The sequence below is a fragment of the Gossypium arboreum genome, chromosome 12, assembly GCF_025698485.1.
Source record: "Gossypium arboreum isolate Shixiya-1 chromosome 12, ASM2569848v2, whole genome shotgun sequence".
NCBI lineage: Eukaryota > Viridiplantae > Streptophyta > Magnoliopsida > Malvales > Malvaceae > Gossypium > Gossypium arboreum.
Window position 1 is genome coordinate 55,644,167 of NC_069081.1, and position 14,676 is coordinate 55,658,842.

At 33.0% G+C, this 14,676-nt stretch overlaps 1 protein-coding gene across 1 annotated transcript in view; it reads right to left on the bottom strand.

Moving 5' to 3' along the window:
• Window positions 1-1,045: 1,045 nt before the first annotated feature.
• LOC128285417 (uncharacterized) overlaps window positions 1,046-14,676 on the bottom strand; it is a 62,833-nt gene continuing 49,202 nt past the window's right edge. The window contains exons 2-4 of the mRNA XM_053022913.1: window positions 2,342-2,406; window positions 2,085-2,190; window positions 1,046-1,059 (exon numbers count right to left, since the gene is read on the bottom strand). Coding sequence (XP_052878873.1) covers window positions 1,046-1,059; window positions 2,085-2,190; window positions 2,342-2,406 — 185 coding nt within the window. The remainder of the gene's footprint in view (window positions 1,060-2,084; window positions 2,191-2,341; window positions 2,407-14,676) is intronic.

Consider the following 14,676-nt stretch of genomic DNA (forward strand, 5'->3'; position numbering starts at 1 on the left):
CTAAATTCAGGGAAAATTTACGGAATCAGTTTCCGAGTTGTGAAACTCAAGATATGCTTTTTAAGGCGACAGCGATGCAGTTTTCCAGCTTGCCTGGGAATGTCAAATTGGTAGGTGCCATAAGTGGTTTTGGCTTGTTAACCCCTCGTGTCCGACATCGGCAACGGTCTCGGGTTCGGGGTGTTACAAATCAAGTTATTAATGACTGGATGAAACCAAGAAATAACCCCTCACGTGCAAAATTATAGAAGATACAAATGGTCCAATGGGAGCAAGAATTTCCAGGAGCATTTGGAACATTTCGTTTTATGCGGTGCTAACAATTTAAAAACTATCTTTGTAGCTCCAGAATGTTTCAGTTTATGCTCCTACCTATTATCTGGATATACCAAGAAAGATGTACGGTCTAATGAGGCTACTACGAAATATTTACTCATGGGTGGGGCAAAACGGAATCTATTCCAAACATATATGCCATGGTTCCTTACTTCGACAGGGTACAAATATCTAAATTTGATATTTTTACATCTAACTATTGGAAATTTTGTACTGATAAAAGAATTGTAAGAATAAACTCAACAGCACACAAAAAAAATCTATTACTCTGCACTGGGAATAAAAAGGCTTCAATGCTGAATAGAAAACCTACAAGCCTAACCGCATTTAAGATAGAGGAAACACATTACTGACATCTAAATCAATATAACCTCAGTGAACAAAATGTAGAAAAAGGAGAAATTCAGCAACCTGATTACAAAGTGGTTCTAATTGCAAACTCTCCACTGTGATTCGCCTTTTGACCTTAACTTTGTTAACTCGACCAAGATTTTCAATATTGCAATGTTGCTCAAACATGATAACCTATAAAATACAAGAATATTTTATTAATATAACTAAATTATAATGTAAAAATTAAAATACTAATAACATTTTAATTTGAAAATGAACTAAATCTATTAAAATTCTAAAAATAAGAATTATATTATATATAACAATATTTATGTACGCATAAATAAAAATACTCAATGCCAAAAGTTCCAACTTCCTAATCTGGATCTCCTGCACGTTCAAATAAAAATATATATGTCAAACAAGAATTTCTGAAGATGCTAAATTAAAAAATAATGCCAATGTAATAAAGGATTATGATATTACTAGATAGTTTTAGCATTGACAATGACTACATTTCTAAAATAGGATGGTTTCTCAATCATTTAGGTTGTTCCTTGACAGCAAGTTTAAAGAGTTAAGAGGAAATAATTGACTAAGGGTGGATGAAAAGATGGCATTATGCTAACCTTGTTAGTGTTTGAGTGGTAAGAACATAAAGTGGAGGATCAACAACACTTTCATCAATAAAAAGCAACGTTTTACCCTAAAAGACTAGTGTTGAATCATGGTATCTGAAAAAACTTAAAGAAATAGAAATGATTGTAAAGAGGCAGTGAATAAGAACATTACATACTATGAATTTATATTCAATGCACTCTTTGTAAATGGTTATCAACATGGAAATGAAAGGATCCTTATATGAAACAAATGGTAAATTTTGAATTTGGCAATTGAATCTTTATATCCTTATATGAAGTTTGGTCGGCAAATGAAAATGAAAGAAAACTAAAGCAACATGGTTCCAAAGGTAGAAAGCTATCTAAGTTAATGTCTTCGTGCACACATTTTTGGAAAAAGTTCACATCTCTTAGCTAGGTGGATATACTGGCAAGCTTGATAGATCACATGAATAAGGTTTTGTAGTGAAATACTGAAAATTGAAAATTTAATAGGGTCAAATCTCAGTTTCTTTTTTTTTCAGATCGAGAGAAAAAGATTAGCTAAATTTTATTTGGGGGATTTAGGGCGAGCGATTGATGAACCACACTGAAAAATCATAAGGTCTAAACTTAAGACAATCCAATCTAACATCAATGGTAGTTATGATAGCTTAACACACGATGGAAATGATAGCTCATTTAAGCTATGATATGCTTGCTTTCAAGTAAAAACAACAGCATCGCTTAAAAATAACAGATATCTTGGACTCTATATTCCATGAAAATTGAATCTAATGGAAATTTTGGGTTTACCAAAATTGCGACCAACAATGCAATGCCAAGTAGGTCCATGTTTCTTGTCAAATTCTTTCTTAATGTACTCTGCTACATCTTTCTCTACATTGTTCTTCTCGAAAGCCTAGTCAAAACCCCCAGAAGGAAAAACCACTCCAAGTCAACAAATTTACAGTATTTACTAACAAATCAAGATCAAACGAAGAAAACCCGAAACTAATTCCAATAAAAAGCCATAAAATTAGGAATCTTGTAAGGTAGAGAAAAGGGCTAACTGAAATGGCTATATTGACGGCCTCTTTTTGCATGTCGTCTTTCATGTCGGCGCTTTTGATGATAACTTTATTGGGTTCTCGCAGAAGCCGGAGAAGGCTTCAATTCATCGGTTCTCCGTTGTTTCATCGTCGAGCTCGGTGGTGCTTCTCTTAGTCGCTCAAGACTCATCCTACTTTTTTCTTTTTCGTTTTTCAAATTCCAGAGCCAAAAGAAGAGAAAAAGAGAAGGGAGAGACTTAGTTTCCACAAAATTCCAGTTTGCAACAATGGGGATTTTGTTTTGGAAGAAATCGAAAAATTTATTTGGGAAAATTTTTCTAAGTAAAAGGGAAAAAGAAATAAGTACAAACATCTATTTGGGGATTTAGGGCGCGCGACTAATTTTTTCATGAGAAGAAGAGGGAGTAATGAGCGGTAATCAAAAATTATTTGTCTTTTGCGGCGTTTTTACTAAAAACGCCACTATAGCTAAACCTTTTGTATTTTGGTAAAACGCCAAGATTATTGCTTAATTTTAATTTTTTTCATTTTTAACATATTTTTCTATTTTTTCTTTAAATTTTTTTTTTTGAGTTTATTATTTTTGGAATTTTTTAAATTTTGAATATTAAACTTTTAACTAAAATATGGACTAAAATATTAAATTTTAAAATTTAAATTTTTAGTTTTTAATTTTAATTTTAATTTTTAATTTTTGAGTTTATTTTTATTTCGGTTTAATGTGCAATTGTAGACGTGAAATTCTAATTATGGTTTAAATGTATAGTTGAAACTTTAATTTTAATTTAATCATACACATTTAAAAAATAAATACATCAATATATTTTTATATTGAATAAATATAAATATTTATGTATGCATGCAATATATAAATATAAAATGATGTTATTCCAATAATTGTGTTAACAATTTACAAGAACCATATCAAATTAAAGTTCATGCATGTATACAATTGCACACTAAACCATTGTTTTAGGGTGTGGGGTTTAAGGATTAGGGTTTAGGGTTTAGGGGTTGGAGTTTTAAGGGTTTATGATTTGAGATTTAGAGTTCAGGGTGTTGGGATTAAGGTTTGTTGTTTAGAGTTTTAAGGGTTTATGATTTGATATTTAGGGTCTGATATTTAAAGAGTTATTGATTAGTGTTTATAGTTTTAGGGGTTTATGATTAGAGATTTAAGGTTTGGGGTTTAAAGGGTTGTTGATTTAAGGGGTTAGGGATTAGGGGTTAGGGGTTAGGGTTTAAAGAAAGCCATAACATTGATTTTAACAGCTTTGTATCTTAATTAAATGAAAACTTCTAATTAAATAGTTTAGTTATCAAAGTGTAACTTTTCATAATTAAGTAACTAAAATGAAATTAACTTTCTCATAGCTAAGTGAATGGTGTAGTTAATTTATATTGTTTATAAAGTCGGTTTTAGATATGATCAAAATAAAATCGAATTCAAAATAAAAATAAGACCTTATTTAATTTGTTATAATTTGGATCTATCCAAAATAGATAATTACCTATCCATATCAATCATTATTTTTTATTTATTTTTCAATAAATAATTTGTTATAATTTTAAAATATTAAAATTAATATTATCTATTTTATAATTATATAAGAGATTATTTAATATATAAATTAAAAACACTAATTAATCTAAACCTTAAACCCTTAATTATAGTCTCCAAACCCTAAATCATAAAACATAAACCATTAACCTTAAAAGAATAAAACACACTCTATAAAACAAGTTGGAACTAAATCAACATTTATTTAAAAACATAAAAAACAAAAAAGAGTTGTAACTTTTAATAAGAAGATTGATTTACTGAATAAAGGAAAATTCACTTTTATAAAAAGAAAATGAGTTACAATTAAAAAACGTGGAGACACAAATGAGTGCAGAGGATTTTCGTTCAGATAAATAAATATATATTTTAATTAATCAGTATAGATAAATATTAAAATAGTATAAACAAAAACTATTAATAAAATTTAAAGGTAAACTTATCATTTAAAATGTTTTCCACAAAATATCCCTTAAATCCATTAAACAATATAACACCTTATTAATATATAAAAATATTTTTTATCAAAATCAAGATATCTATTATCGATAACAATAATTAATTATAGGGTTTAAGATTTAATTATTGAATATGATTCACTTGAGATTAACATACTATATACCCATGGCCATTAAACCTTAAACCATAAAACCCTAAACCCAAAAATAAATTTAATCAATATTAAGTATTGCTTCCATAATTTATTATGAACATAAGCTTTTACATTAATATCTATGTATATACACATCAACATCCATATGATATTTTTTAGGGTTTAGGGTTTTAGGGGTTATAGTTTAGGGTTTAGGGTTTTTAAGGTTTAGGGGTTTAGTATTTTAGGGGTTATAGATTAGTGTTTATGATTTTTTTAGGGTTTAGGATTTTAGGGGTTATATGAATTTTAGCGGCGTTTTATCAAAAGCGCCGCTAATGCTCTGGTTTTTAGCGGCGTTTTACCGAAAGCGCCGCTAATGCTCTGGTTTTTAGCGGCATTTTACAGAAAGCACCGCCATTGCTCTATTTTTTAGCGGCGTTTTACCAAAAATGCCGCTAAAGCCCTATTTTCCTGTATTAGTCCTTTAATAAGAAACAATTAAATCTAGATTTCTAAACCCACACTTATTCTATTACAATTAGATTCGAAGTTGTGATTCACTTCTAAATTAGGGGTGGTTCGGGTTGATAGCAATTGGTCCTTCAACATACGAATAGTACATGAGATGTTAAAATTGAAGAAAAATGATATCTAATATCACTATAATATTTGACCCTTGAATAAAAGAATGGGAAAGAAGTGATTATTAGCCCAAATCATCTTATACTTATGTTGAATCAATCAGATTAGAAGGATTTGCGACTCACCAAGGTCTTGACTCGTAGAAAAAGTAGAAACTGTGAAAAATCATCATCATTAAAAATAAAAGGATTGGTTTGGGATTTAGTAACAAATTAAGAAAATAGGAGAAAAGGAGTAGAAATCTTATTATCACTAAAGATTTGAAGGGAAAATGGAAAACAAAGAAAATGATGACTAACGGTGGTGGTAGTGCGACGGCGGCGATGTAGTGGTGGTGAGATAGTGGTAGAGTGAACTATGGGTGGTGGAAAGTGGAAGATCAGTGGAGCAAAAGGTGGTTCAAAGAAGAAGAAAATAGAAGAGAAAAGAGGAATAAATGGAAGAGTACTGGAGGAATCAATCAAGAGTAGAGGAGGAGAAAACAAAATAAAACAAAAATGAGAATAGTGGTTATTATGGTAGGGTGGACGGTTCAAGTAAGGCAAGTGGGAGGAAATGGGGGGGACATGTGGAGTGAAAATGAGGCTAAGGGAGGAAGGTTAACTCACTAAAGAAGGAAAGAAATCTTCTCCACAAGGCAACAATAGGGGGAGACATAGGTGGTGTTGACCAAGGATTTATGAGCCAAAATTTAAATAAAAATAATGAGGGTGTTAGGAATTGGACATAAGACCTTAAGGAAACTAATTAAACTCTTAATCGTTAAGCCAATTCACTTGCTTATTAACACTTCCACAACATTTATTTAAAAACATGGCGTGACACTTACTAAGGTTTGAAGCAAAAATTCACCAAATAGAAAATAATGTGAGGGAAAGGATTTGAACTCAGGTATTTAAAGACAGCTCCACCACTATTAATCACTAGACTAGATACCTATTTATTATTAAATGCGCAAAAGTCATCTTAAAAAAAACCGAGCGTGACAACTCTCGATTCACTAACCAATTTTTTGGGGTGTGACACAGTAGTCAACATAAGGCTTTAATTTATAGCCCAAAAAGGGAGGCAACCCTTTTAATTGAAGCAGACACCTCAAGATCCCATATCACAATTCTGAGAATAATACAATGGCATAACATCCTTCTCCCTGCCAAATAGAGATTAGAAGGCGCCAAAGATCTTGCCGCACTAACTCTCATAAAAAATATTTCATTAAGCTAGATTTCTCAACACTAGGATGACACTGTTGAATTAACATTAAATAGGTCTCCTAGAATTTCCCCAATACCCCATGACATTTTTATGAAATAGGAAGCTCTAGTGTAGCCTTTAAATAGCTAAATATAGAAAAAAGAATAAAATCTTGAAACACAAAGAACAAATTTTAAGATAGTTAGAGCTTGTGTCTCTTCCTTACCTACTAAATTTAAAACCAATTTGTAAGTCATTGATAATTCCTCAAATATATCCTAACCTATCAAAGCTAGACAATAAAAGAGTTCCTTAAATTCACCTAATATGTCTCCAACATATTTTTCAATGACTAAGAATGCAATAGTAGAAAAAAAAATCAGAATTTGTTGCATTAGAAAAAGGCTTTTAAAATCAATAAAGAGTGGTGTAAAAATACTTCTATTCCAACATGAATAAACAAAAGAAGAAGATGATGATATTACCTTAGAAATTACAATAATGAGAAAAAGATATTCTCCAAGAATATTACAAATTTATTGATACCACAAATTTCATATAAAATTCTTTAAATGATTTGAGGGCTTATTTGAAAACTATTAGTACAATAAAAATATTACTAAATGGCAAACAAATAGAGGAAAAGTTTATTCTCAACATCCTCCTTTTACAAAGGTCTAATACTTCCATAAAAATATTGGAACAAAATCAAGCTTCTTAATAATGAGATCTCTTAATGTGAGAGAAAATATCTCATAAAAAGATATTAAAATGATAGTAAAACAAAACAATTATACAAAACTAAGCCTTCATACAATAAGAAAATAATTAGATTATATAAAAAATCTAGTAGGAAACCATCCAATTAGGAAGAATTGGTAAAAGAAGATACAAAGTAAAATCTTGAAGAGCCAATATTTACACAATACAAAATACAAAAAACCTTTCCAAAAACTCTAAAATAATTTTTTAATAGAAACCCAACTTGAAGCTTTAGAAAGTTACAAGTCTAAATTAGTTGCCCTATATACTTTTATGTAGGGTTAAAACTTTGTCAAAACATTACACCAATCTTCTCAATCTAACTCTGACGAGTTAAATGAGAAACAAATTAACAAAATAACTTGGAAAGAACCAAAATGATTGTATTATCCAAAAATCATTGCACTTGACCTTAATATAGAAGAAAAATTCATTTCCCAAAACAAATATAATGACAACATGATCTATGAATAAAATATAGATGGAATGTCTGAAAAAATATTCTCAATTTATTAGAAAAATATCAATGGTTTCAAATGTTTATAAAACTCAAAACCAAAATTAGTTAATCACTGATCATGTTATAGTCAATCTTTTAGACTCCAATTTCACTAGTCAACTAAAATGGATGGGGGAATCATACACTCACTACAACCCAACAAGAAGAAATTTTAAAATCTATGAAAAAAAAAAAGGATGATCAAGGGAAAGATATATTGGATGAACAAGTAAGAGAAATTCATGATGCAGTTGCAACCTTGATTTTCTCAATCTCTAAATACTTTATTATACAAGGTTCCTCTCATCTTAAATATAGAAATTTTGACATTGTCAAATTTAAAATTCAAAAATTTAACACACCTCAAATGGTATAAAGATGTCTTTATGACTAGAGTTATACAAATATTTGATAATCAACAACCATTTTAGAAAGAAAATTTCGTAGTAAGACTTCCGATCCTATTAAGAGAAAAGGTTAGGAATTAAATTAGCGAAAGTTACAAAGGTATAATTCCTTTTCAAAAGCTTACATATGGTGAACTAACTAGTTTCACCCAAAGGAAGGATTAAAAATTTGTTAGGATCTAAGATTAGAAAAGCAACTTAAAAAATAAAGTTATTAATGCTAGAATTAGGATCTTTTTGTCCCCAATTTGACATTAAAGTGAACCATCTTCCTTGAAAATATGTTGCCCTACAAAACCAAAAAAAAAAAAAAACCTCTGAGTATCATATGAAACCAAAATATAAAAGATTCAGAAAGAAAAGAAAAAGAAGCAACAAAGCCTAGAAAACAAAGTTAATAAGACAATAAATTGTTATGGTTGTGGAAAAATAAGACATATCTAAAAATATTATAAGATTAAGGCTCCGTTTGTTTGCCAGTAAAATATTTTTCGAAAAATAATTTCTGGAAAATGATTTACTTTCCAAGCATTTTGGATGAATCTATATAAAATATTTTCTATTGTTTGGTATATTTCCTGAAAATATTTCATAAAAGCTATTTTAAATTAAACAAATATATATATTTAAAATTTATTATCTTTTCATTTTTTAATTGAGTGAAAAATGAAACAAAATAGAACATTGAATAAAGGTAGACAGAAATTAAAATCAAAGCATGAAATAGAAGATTAATAAAATTGGAACTGGAATGATAACTAGGGGGATAATAATCAGGGGGATAATAACCTAAGTCAGTTCTGAAAGTTTGGAAACTCGGACACAGGCAACATGTGTATCAATATCACGACGTAGCTTATCCCTGACTTTTGAGGAATCCTAATTTTCTAATTCAACAACAGCATCTGAAAAATGATGTTACACTCAACATGTAGTCAGTCAACCTTATTGAGCAAAAATAATCTCATTGACAAGCATCTATGGCACCAAACTTATTAAATGCAACCAAGATAGACAGGCTTTTAAAGTTTCAATTCATAGGAATGGCTTAAAAAATCATTTTCCTAATACTTCATAGCCAAATGTGTAACACCCCGAACCCGAGACCGTCGCCGGAGTCGAACACGAGGTGTTAACAGACTTCAAACCACTTATTAAAAATTTCCCAGATAAGCTGCCAATCTGTGTACTAGTCGCTTCAAAAATCATATCTTGAGTTCTAAAACTCGAAATCCAGTTCCGTAAACTTTCCCCGGAACTAGACTCCTATATCTATATGGTAGAATTTTTGTAGAATTTTTGGTTGGGCCAATTGGTACAGTTTATTAGTTAAAGTCACCCCTGTTTCAGGGTTCGACTACTCTGACCTTCATGCATTACGACTTAGATATTTCCCTTTACAGAGCTTCAATGCTTATGACGATTGTTTCTAGTGAAACTAGACTCAAAAGGGAATCTATACATATAAGTCATGACTTCTAATTGTCTCTGATTAATTTATGGTGAATTTCTAAAGTCGGAACAGGGGATCCAGAATTTGCTCTGGCCCTGTTTCACAAGAGTTTAATTATCTCCTAACATACAGCTCATATGGTCGTTTCGTTTCTTCCATATGAAAATAGACTCATCAAGCTTCGATTACATAATTTATTCCTTATTTAATTCCATTCCCACTATTTTTAGTGGTTTTTTTCAATCTCACATCACTGCTGCTACCAGCATCTGTTACTAAAGCAAACTATGCCTATTTTGTGATTTTTCCTTAATCTAACTAATAATTCATCATACATATCATGAATTTAACACCGAGAATAATCAGCCATGACAACATTATCAAACCAATTTTTACTAAGACTTATGACGAAGTATCATAGGACCAAAATTCAACTTAATATTTATGCCATTTTCGCATGGCTAAAGTTTACATACCAAAGTTCAATAAAACATAATAGCCTATACATGCCGAAATGTTCTCCTAGACCAACTAAGAAGAAGATACCCCAAAAGTTGCAATCCGTGTGATGACTTAGATGACGGTCCGAGCACGCAAAAAGACGAGTCCAAGGAACCTAAAATAGGTGACAAGTAAACACCGAATGAGTATATAACTCAGTAAGTCATAAGCAATGCACTACCATCCATTAATAACATTATCACAAGAGGAAACAAAATGGAACGAGGCTAATTAGTCCATCCAAACCGAACTATACCATAGTTCCTTAGACCTTTCGATTCAATCTCATACCAAGTTACACATTCACATTCCATATACTAATCAATAGGATATTTGAGGCATTTTTATACATCATTTTGTTTTCGTTACAATCATACAACTAAATGACCTTTCACTTATTCCACGATAATTCTTATGTACGTGACTTCAATTAAAATTGTCACATAGGTTCAAAACTTACCAAGCTCAACTCCAAATATAAACATAGCGCCTATTAGCCATGAACTCAAGGTACTTACCCGATCCGCTGTCCGTGATCAACTCAATAATGTCGCACACTCAGTGTCAATAGTGATTCAAAAGCATATAGTGAGTCCGCACACTTAGTGCTATATAATCAACTCGCACACTTAGTGCTATATAATCAAACTCGCAAACTTAGTGCTGTACAAATTTTAAACCCGCACACTTAGTGCCAATCTCATGATCATAAATGTTTATACCCGCACACTTAGTGCCGAAATCAACAACTCAATACATCTCACCTCTTTTCTTTTCATTCAATACTTTCATCACCACATACATACATGTATATAAATTTATCATTCCTTTCGGCATAATTACATAGACATTATGTCTATTTAAATCAATACAAAATATATGCTTAGTGACTTACCTTGTGTTGGGTAAAATAGTTCCAAGTCGGCTTCTCGATGACCTTCGTCTTTCCCTTGCTTGATTCTCCTCCTTTAACTCCTTGAGCTTAATCAATAAATCAACTAGTTTAACCATCTTGCTAAACATTCATAATTCAATTACACATGCATATGTATGTTTGTATATTCGGCAACCATCCTCACTAATTACCCATTTAGTTGATTATACACATAATTAAAGGTAACATCACGAACGGGCATACTTATGTATATTTATATATATATATATACACTTCCAAATGGGCATCACAATTAGATTTAACACCACCTTCATACTCAATTAGATGGCCGAATGTATGTATATATATACAATGTCAACTATAACATCTTTTAAATACCTAATTTCATCTCATGAACACTTAATCAAATTTTCCTAATCTAGCATATATTTTCACATCTATTTGTAACATCATGTAAATTCACATATAACTACATTTCTTAAGTTCTACATCTTAATGCCCATTATAGCCACTCCCATGGTCTAAATCTAACAATCGGCAACACCTACCTTTTCACTATGTTAGCCGAATACTCATTCTCTTCTTAGTCCTAAATTCGACACTTCCAACAAATTAGCTTAACAATTCCAACTTTCATGCTAACATCCCAAGCAACTTAACACATCCATATATCTAGCATGCTAATAGCATCAAGGTATCAACCAAAATTTTTAGGCTCCTTAGCCAAATTCTAACTCTCCATCAACCCCAAATCCAACCATGAGATAGATAGAATTTAGACTCATCACCCAAAGGTTGTATATACTTCCAAAGATACCCTTGAACATACCTTAATCTAGAGGACCACCTTGGCCGAATCTTCCTTCTTCCCCTTCCTCTAGTTACGGCAATTGTAAAAGAAAGAAAACATGAACACTCCTTCTTCTTCTCAAGTCACGGCAATGGAGAAGAGAGATGAGCATTTTTTTTCTTTTTCCTTCTTTTACTAACATTATTTTATTTCCAATAACCCAATTTCTTATTATAATATCTAATTAAACATATGTATTGCCCAACAACATTTCATCTTGGCCGGCCACTATAAAGAAATTGGGCAACTTGACATGCAAGTCCACCTTTGTGTTAACATGCACTAATAAGCCATTTAAAATTAGCCTATCATATTTCACTATGTCTCATATTGATCCCTATTTAATAATTTCTCATGCAATTGGCAAAATTAGAGAATGAAACTTCCACATACTCATGTACACACATAATAAGCATAGAATATAGCAATTAATTATTTTTATGACTCGGTTTTGTGGTCCCGAAACCACTTTCTGACTAGGGTCACACTAGGGCTGTCACAACTCTCCCCCACATAAGAAATTTTCGTCCCCGAAAATCTTACCAGTGAACAATTTAGGATATCGATCCTTCATAGAGTCCTCAAGTTCCCAAGTGGCTTCTTCGATTCCGTGTTTATGCCACAACACCTTCACTAATGGGATCTTCTTATTTCGCAATTCTTTCACTTCACGCATCAAAATGCGAATCGGATCTTCTTCATAACTCAAATTAGGCCGAATCTCGATCTCAGATGGAGTGATTACGTGCGATGGATCGGACCTATATCGTCGAAGCATCGAGACATGAAAAACGTTGTGAATCTTCTCAAGCTCAGGGGGCAAAATTAATGGGTATGCGACTGGTCCAACTCGTTCGGATACTTCATACGGGCTGATGAATCTCGGACTCAATTTGCCCTTACGGCCAAATCTAAGCACCTTCTTCCAGGGTGAAACTTTGAGAAATACCTTGTCCCCAACCCGATATTCAATGTCTTTTCTCTTTGAATCCGCGCACGACTTTTGACGATCCGGCGGCTTTCAAACATTCACGAATTACTCGAACTTTTCGCGGCAAAGATCCTTAATCAAATCAACCCAAAGATTTTACTTTCACTAAGTTCAGTCCAAAATAATGGGGTTCGCATTTACGATCGTATAAAGCCTCGTAAGGTGCCATCTTAATGCTTGATTGAAAGCTATTGTTGTGCGAATTCAATCAAAGGCAAATATCTTTCCCATGAACCACAAAACTCTAAGACGCAACATCTCAACATATCCTCGAGTATCTCGAATTGTTCGCTCAGATTGGCCATCATCTGGGGTGAAATGCGGTGCTAAAATGCATCTTAGTACCCAATGCTTCTTGTAATTTCTTCCAAAATCGCGAGGTAAATCTTGGGTCTCTATCCGACACAATGGAAATGGGTACCCATGCAATCGAACTATTTGGGAGACATATAATTTCGCCAATTTATCGAGCGAAAAATCCGTGCAGACAGGATAAAATGAGCGAGACTTGGTCAACCTATCGACAATGACCTGCATCGAGTCTTTCTTACTCGAGTCAACGGTAACCCGGATACAAAGTCCATTGTTATTCGATCCCATTTCCATTCGAGTATCATGATTGGCTGAAGTAATCCCGATGGCACTTGATGTTCTGCTTTCACTTGTTGACATATCAAACACCTTGAGACAAATTCAGAAATGTCTCGTTTCATACCGGGCCACCAAAATTGGCGTTTTAGGTCATTGTACATTTTAGTACTACCCGGGTGGACTGACATTCGACTACTATGAGCCTCGTCCAAAATCGTCGAAATAAGTTCTGAATTTCTTGGAACGCATAATCGACCTCTGAACGTCAAGCAATCATTGTCGTCAATCCGAAACTCCGATTCCTCATTCGAAGCACATTCAGCTCGTTTAGTGACCAATTCAGCGTCGACTTTCTGAGATTCAAGTATTTGACGAATCAATAATGGTTTGGCCTCTAATTCAGCTACTAGCACCCCATCGGGTGAGACGGATAAGTGAGCATTCACCGCTCTCAAAGCAAACAGTGCTTTCCGACTTAAAGCATTGGCAACCACGTTAGTCTTTCCCGGGTGATAATCAATAACAAGTTCATAGTCCTTCAACAACTCAAGCCAACGTCTTTGTCGAGATTTAGATCTCTTTGAGTCATCAGATATTTTAGACTCTTGTGGTCCGAATAAATATGACACCTTTCTCCAAACAAGTAATGTCGCCATATTTTCAAGGCGAACACTATGGCTGCTAATTCAAGATCGTGGGTCGGATAGTTTCTCTCATGCGGCTGTAATTGTCTCGACGCGTAAGCCATAACTCGACCTTCTTGCATCAACACACAACCTAGCCCAAGTAAGGATGCATCACTATAAATGACAAACTCTTTGCTTGGGACTCGGTTGTACTAGCACCGGAGCTTCGGTTAAGCAGTCTTTAGTCGATCAAAACTCTTCGACAGTTTTCACGTCCTTCAAACTCAACATCTTTTGGAGTAGTTTCGTTAATGGTGCAGCTATCATCGAGAAACCCTTACAGCATCAGTCGGTAGTATCCAAGAAGTCCCAAAAGCTCCTAACTTCAGTAATATTCCTCGGAGGTTTCCAACCGAGTATGGCCAATTTTGTTCGGATCCACTCTAACACCGTCGCGGACACCACGTGCCCCAAAAAGCTAACCTCTTTCAACCAAAATTCACATTTCTTGAATTTTATGTATAATCGCTTGTCTCGCAAAATCGTAATACTAACCTCAAATGCTCGGCGTGTTCGGCTTCACCTTGTGAATAAACTAAAATATCATCAATAAACACAACCACAAATCGATCCAAGTATGGCCACGAATACTCGATTCATTAAATCCATAAATACCGCAGGGGCATTAGTGAGCCCAAACGGCATCACTAAGAATTTGTAGTGACTGTACCTCGTTTTAAAAGCGGCTTTGGGTATGTCCGAGTCTCG